The 7,124-nt window shown below is 36.7% G+C and overlaps 1 protein-coding gene across 1 annotated transcript; it reads left to right on the forward strand.

Annotated features, from left to right (window-relative positions):
• Positions 1 to 607: 607 nt before the first annotated feature.
• Positions 608 to 5,794, forward strand: nmur1a (neuromedin U receptor 1a). Its single transcript, XM_019089990.2, has 2 exons — positions 608 to 1,521; positions 4,213 to 5,794. The coding sequence occupies exons 1-2, from the start codon at positions 624 to 626 to the stop codon at positions 4,599 to 4,601; spliced, it is 1,287 nt and encodes a 428-aa protein (XP_018945535.1). The 5' UTR covers positions 608 to 623; the 3' UTR covers positions 4,602 to 5,794.
• Positions 5,795 to 7,124: the final 1,330 nt, after the last annotated feature.

The following is a 7,124-nucleotide window of genomic DNA, read 5'->3' on the forward strand; positions in this document are numbered from 1 at the left end:
TACAGTAGTACTGTATGTGCTGATCCCAACATCATCTTTCTTTGAAAAATAATGTATTAAAGTGGCTGTATTCCAGCCGCTTTGGCTTGGAAATGAGCATGCTAATAGAATCATGCAAGCTTAAACTAAATGTATCTCATTCTATTTCATTCCTCCAACTCACCAAAGACAGTAACCACCTCTACTACTTCCATTAATAGCACAGCATTATTATTAAACAGTGGTTTACTGAACAAATTGCTCTTTCTTTAAATAAATTCTATTAAAATTTTCCTAGGGATAAAAATCTACCTCAGCTTATGCTCTGCCAGACCATATATCATACCATATTCAGTTAAGCATATTTAATCTCTCCTCTTTTCTTTATAAAAGTATGTTTTATTTTTTTAGGCAAAATTACAGCCTTGAAAAAATTGTCTCAGTTGCCTGCTTGCCCCCCATTAAAATTAATATTTTAATGTAAAAAAATTCACACGTTATTATTTCTTCAAAGTTTCTTCTGCGCAACCTTCAATGTTTTAAAAACATCCAGGTTCACATTTTCCCATTTTTTAACATCATCAAGCAAATATGTTTCTTATCTGATGTCTCCAACCTTTTCATGTTCCCTCACTAGGTCCAGAATGATTGCCAAACCCAACTGTTCTTCAGCGGATTCCTCAGCATCAAGATGCATCCAAGATCTGCTGTGCAACAGCAGTGTTGTGTTGAACCTCACTGAGGTGGAAATGGAAGAGTTTTGCCTCAACCAAGACGAGTATCTGGAGAAATATCTGGGGCCTAGACGTTCCCCAGTGTTTCTGCCTGTGTGCATCACCTACCTGCTCATCTTCTTGGTGGGAGCGGTTGGAAACATTCTTACGTGCATCGTTATTGCTCGTAACAAGGTCATGAGGACGCCCACCAATTTCTACCTGTTCAGTCTGGCAGTTTCAGACCTGCTGGTGCTTCTTCTGGGAATGCCTTTGGAGCTCTACGAAATGTGGAGTAACTATCCATTTCTTTTTGGCAAAGGTGGCTGCTACTTTAAGACCTTCCTCTTTGAGACGGTTTGCTTCGCCTCCATCCTGAATGTAACATCGCTGAGCGTGGAGCGCTATATAGCTGTGGTCCATCCGCTCAGGGCCAAATACGTAGTGACGCGCACCCATGCCAAGCGGGTCATCTTGAGTGTGTGGAGCGTGTCTGTTTTGTGCGCCATTCCCAACACCAGCCTCCATGGTATCTTCACCCTCTCTCTTCCCAAAGGGAAAGGAGTTGGTGCAATGTCCACCTCTGCCACCTGCATGCTGGTCAAGCCACGCTGGATGTACAACCTGATCATCCAAATCACCACTCTGCTGTTTTTCCTCCTGCCCATGTTGACCATCAGCGTGCTGTATTTGCTCATCGGCATGCAGCTAAAACGCGAAAAGATGTTGCAGGCCCTGGAGGCAAAAACCAGTCTGGGACAAGACAGCTCCTCTAATGTGCGCAGTCAGCAGCAGAAAACACGTCGCCAGCAGGTCACTAAAATGTTGTGTAAGTAGGCCAGCTGGCCAATAACTGAATTCTCATGTATAACAGTGCCTTGGCTGTTTTAGATCATATTACACTGCAAGCGTATTCTTAACTTATGTGACCTGCTCCACCCCTTCGAGTCATTTTGAAACACATCTTGAGTTTTATGCACTGAATAGACTGCAATCTCTGCATTCTAATGATATAATTATTAGGTTTATACTTCAAACTATTGTTGACATACAGGAAGGTTGTCATAAAAAAAAAACAGATTTTAACAATTTATTCTAACACATTAAATAATTATGTAAAAATATAATATAGGATAGAATAATATAATTTTTAATATAGTGCATATTTACAATGTGTTATTATCACTGTGTGTAGTCTTTTTTTCTAGCTAACTAAAGAGCAATTATTAATATAAATTATAAATTATAAAAAAGCAATAGGCATTGAATTAATTTTCTAAAGGTAATGTAATGTAAGGTTTTTCACAGACTGTTTTAATAAAGTTATCCCGCAGCTGAAACACTCACTGGGCGATTACACAAGAGATTTCAGTAATTTGCACTGTATTTGCAAGTATTTTTCACATTTTCAAAATAAATGTTCAAAAACATGTGTATGAGATGGTTTGAATTCTATAGTGCCCCTAAAAGGACATGGTGATGGAAAAAAAATTGGGGCGAAAAAAAATTGATTTTAGGTAGGTTAATGAACAAAGACAGTGAACTGTAAACAGTTTTTGTCTTACAGTTTATATTAGGCACAGAAAAGCAGATGAGCCCAGAATGGAATGCACCCTCTAGAGAAAACATTATTAAAAAGCTTTGTTGTGAATAGTGTATATTTTTAATAAAATATAAAATGTGGGCTTTTTATCAGTTTTTTATACTGAGCCTTGTTAAGCGCACTTTTCTATGGGAGAGAAAATGCTTATCGTGTAATTCAGCTCAAACTTTGGGATTGCATGTGCACAGTGCATATTTTTAATACATATATAATATAGCTTATACTACGGGGCAGTTGAATGCTTGAATCTGATTGGCTGACAAACGTTCTGAGGTGTGCAATTATTTTCAGGGAAACGCACTGCGAACGTAGATCCAAGCAGCTCTCTTGACCGCATTACAGTTCCATATCACTTCGCATAGTTAACTGTAATAAGGGAAATTAGCATACAGTACCTATACAGCACACAGGACTCCGCTTTGCATCATGGCCGCATCACCACTTCGGGTGTGCATTATTTTTCTAATAATTCAACGGGCCGTCGTCAAATATTCCTTACATATTTGGTCTTTTTATCATCTTCTTTAAGCCGCGTTAAGCATTTTATGAACAACTGCAAGCTGTATAATAAACAGGAAGTGTTTGTCTGAACTCAACTGGTTTTGCGAGAGAACTAAAAAATATCTTTGCGAGGGAACGCAAAGTTTCATGAGGGAACGCAAAACATTTGTGAAAGAATTGCGTAACATTTGAAAAAAAAAAATTCCTCCCACCCTTGTTTTTTTTTCCACCACCATGTCCCTTCAGGGTCTCCGTAATTGTGAACTGTGTGTACATATGAACCACTGCTAGCTGTAAAGTAACAGGAAGTGTTTGTCCGAACTCAACTGGTTTTGCGAAAGAATACAAAAATTTTGCGAAGGAATGCAAATATCTTTGCGAGAAAATGCAAAAGTTTTGTTAGGGAATGCAAAAAAAAAAAAAAATATATATATATATATATATATATATATATTTTTTTTTTTTTTTTTAAAGTTATTTTTTTTTTTCATCACAATGTCATTTTAGTTTATGGTTTGATTTTGATTTGTTATTTTAATTAAACATAAAATAGTCACAATGTGATGTGTTTTTGATGTTCACTTACCTGTTTATTTTGCACTAAAACTAGTGGAAGGAATAGATTATCAGAGATTATATAACAAGAAGAAATTATTAGCTGAACTGAGGCAGCTCTGTCACACCACATTAAAAAGTGTCAAAAGACATTTACTCTTTGAATTATGTAATATAATTGGCATAATTAGATTTATTTTGTTTTACTTACATTTGAGTTTCTCCACAAGCGGCTGGACTTAAGTGATAGAGCAGGTCTTAAAAAAGTCATAAAGTTCATTCAAAAATGAGAATCGTCATCATTCACTCTACCCTCTTTGCTTTGAACATTATAAATATACAAAAAAAGGTTTAAAAAACTCTCTTAGCTGCTGTTTTTGATACGATCAAAGTATATAGGGGCTGACAAACTCAAAGCATACATAAAACATAGGCCAGCTTTATAGCCTATATAAAACCTCAAATGTTTTGTGTACTGAATAAAAAAAATGTTCCAAAGCTATTAGATTTAAATCGTTAAAAAAAGGGGGTGGGGGTAGTATGGTAAGATTTTATTTGAGATACAATTTGGTTTGGGAAAATATATGAAAAATAATCACCTTCAAGAACTCTTAGTCATATACAATTTGGCTGTTATTAACATTAAAGTGAAAATTTATATTTGTACATTTCCAAGTAATCAGTGACAAGGCAAAACATATACATTTCTGAGGCTTTACACAGTGAAATGCAGAATAATATTCAATAGGGTAATGTTAAGAAAGCATGCTAGAAAAAATTAAATAACAGGACGTTTGAAGTTATTTTGGGTTAAACTGAATTTAAGACCAAAGTTTATATGTAACAGTATTTTCTCTTCAGTTGTACTAGTGGTCATGTTTGGCATCTGTTGGGCTCCGTTCCACACCGATCGACTCATGTGGAGTTTCATGGACCAGAAGAGCAGTGAGCACATGAAGATTTTCCAGGTCTATGAATACGTCCATGTCATCTCTGGGGTCTTCTTCTATCTGAGCTCAGCCATTAACCCGATTCTCTACAATCTCATGTCCACCCGCTTCAGGGAGATGTTTAAAGAGGTTATGTGTCGCCACAAATGGCATCCTGTCCAAAGGAAACGCTCTCTGAGCATGACGAGGGTTACTGTACGAAGCACCTTGAGTGATGTCCCACCCTGCAACTGCACTGTAACTATTGAAGGAGAAGATTATGATATGGATGAATCCCAGGAAAATAAGACCAGCTTCTAAGAAATGAACTCGTCATTCACTGTATTTTATGGTCAGTGCTTGAAATTAACTCTGCAGCTTTAGAAAAAAGATCCATAAATCCAAAACCATACATTTAAACTTAAACTTAAATGATAATTGTATACAAACACTTGGGTAAAATACATGGTTTGGTAATTCTCTGTGATAAAGAATCTGTGATGCTCCCATTTATTCCCAACGATAACTCTTTCTCTGTTGGTTTATCAGCATATTTTCCAATGAGTGCATGACAAGTGATGCAGATCGGCTTGTTTTTAAAACCAGTCAGGTTCTTGCACTGACTGCCAGTATCTACTAAAATTAATTTCAAGATATCATTCTTCGCTTTCAGCTGTCAAAGCCTGAGCCCCAAATTATATTCAATCTTGTATTACATAAAAAAAAAAAAAATAGATAAAAAAAAATGTAATTCTCAAATTGGTGCCATGACACTACAACTGTTTACATTAAATCCTGCATTACCAAATACTGTTTAAAAATATAGTTAACAAATTAAATATGAATATAGCTTAATTTTAAGCAATATATTATTATATGAGCTCCAATGTTGTAGCCTATTCCTGATTAAAGGCAGTGATTGCATGTTATAAAATGGTTTATTAAGCAAAAAGTTCATATTAAGCCATTTGTGTTGACAGCTACTGTACCTTATCTTCTATGACAGTGCAAATAGTTCCAAACAATGCAGTACTAGAACTGCTGTGCCGTTACTGAAAGAATATGTGTTTTTGCACAACGTGATGAGTGAATAATTCAATGAATCATTCATAAATACAAAGTTCTGTCATGAAACTCTAGATGGTGCAGGCCGATAGGTTGTAACTCAATCTGATATAATCACATCATGATTCACACGGAGCAGCTAACTGGATTCTTTCGCATCAGTAGCCAATGAGCTTACTCCTCAACATTCAAACACTTGGCCATTTCTTGCTGTAGCAGTTGCAGCATGCTTCAGAAAACCTCCACCTCCCCAGCTCCACCTGTATAGATCTGCTATAGGGTGATTTCATGTGTTATACATGGGGGTTATTTCATACATGTTATATGTGCAGCAGCAGTATTTCTTACATGCTCACAGCAGCATATTGTGGATGTATTGGCAGTAGCAAGTCTCAGAACTTACTCTGCAGAAGTGGAGCAGATCTATTCCGCCAAGACAAAACACGTTAACACTGCCATGTGCATTACCATGCTAAACTCTCCAAGCGTTGTCATGACAGAAATACACTTATTTTGGTCCTAGAATGAATTAGCGCTTTGGAAGAATGAATTAATAACTCATTTAAAAGACAGCCATTTGCCGCCACTTACTGGTGTACGATGTGACCTGCAGAAAGAGTCATTGAAAATCCCCATAACTAATACAGTCAGACACATCATGGGGCGGTTTCCCAGAGATTAAGCCTAGTCCTGGACTAAAATGGCCCTTTAAACCAGATTAACAGAAATCTGCTTTCTCTGTCATGGTTTTAAATAGTCTCAGACTTTTTGAGGGACTACATTTAGACTACCGAACAGGAGGTAGGTTTAACTTCAGATTAACGTGTGTTTCGAGTCCTTATATATCAAAATTATTGGTACCCTTTGTAGATATGAACAGAAGAAGACTGTGATAATTTAGTTTTTCTCTCTAATACTCATTGGCCACAATTAATGGCACCCTTTTATTCAATACTTTTTGAAATACTTTTTGCCAATTTTCAGCTATGAGTCTGTCCTATAATTCCTCATGAGTTTGGAGAACACCTGACAAGAGATCAGAGAGCATTCCTTCATCCAGAATCTCTCCAGACCCTTCAGATTCCCAGCTCCATGATGGTACTCTCTTCAGTATTCAATAGGGTTCAGGTCAGGGAACTGGGACGGCCATGACAGAACCTTCGTTTTGTGCTCTGTGACCCATTTTTTTGTGTTGATTCTGATGGTCCTTTTGCATCATTGTTCTGTTTGAAGATCCAACCACGGCTATTTTCTGCAATTCTCCAGCTGTGATCCTTGGAGAGTTTTTGGCCACTCAAGCTATCCTCCTCACGTTGCATTAAGACAATATAGACACATACAATATACTGTAGGCAGATTTGTAATATTTCTTGTTGATTGGAACTCCTTAATTGATGGAAATGTTCAATGCTTTAGCTCTTTTTCTTTTTTTTCTTTTTGTGTGAATTTTTTTTTGCTATTTTCTTGACTTCATATTTTGCGAAACTCAACGATCTGCCAATTGCAGGCTTTTTTCCGCTGCTATTGTTTTCATTGGATTTGCTTCTCAGTTCCATACAAATTGTATGCTTTTCTTGGTTCATTCCATGTTTTATAGCCAACCTCTGTTGTGCTAATTCAGATTAGCACAGTTGGTTTTAAATTAATCAAGTTTATTCAGCGCTCCATAGTCCAGGAGTTAGTAATCTGTACTTAATCTGTGTTTCAGAAAGTCATTTTTTTAAACCATGATTAACTATTCTAGATTAGGCCTACTCCTGGCCTAATTTAAACCCTGTC

This window comes from Cyprinus carpio, chromosome B22, assembly GCF_018340385.1.
Source record: "Cyprinus carpio isolate SPL01 chromosome B22, ASM1834038v1, whole genome shotgun sequence".
In the NCBI taxonomy this organism is placed as follows: domain Eukaryota; kingdom Metazoa; phylum Chordata; class Actinopteri; order Cypriniformes; family Cyprinidae; genus Cyprinus; species Cyprinus carpio.

Excerpts from the sequence above, each read along its gene's own strand:
- nmur1a (XM_019089990.2), top strand. The coding sequence starts at position 624 with ATGATTGCCAAACCCAACTGTTCTTCAGCGGATTCCTCAGCATCAAGA. Across the intron at positions 1,522-4,212 it reads GCAGGTCACTAAAATGTTGT|TTGTACTAGTGGTCATGTTT; the intron begins GTAAGTAGGCCA and ends TTTTCTCTTCAG.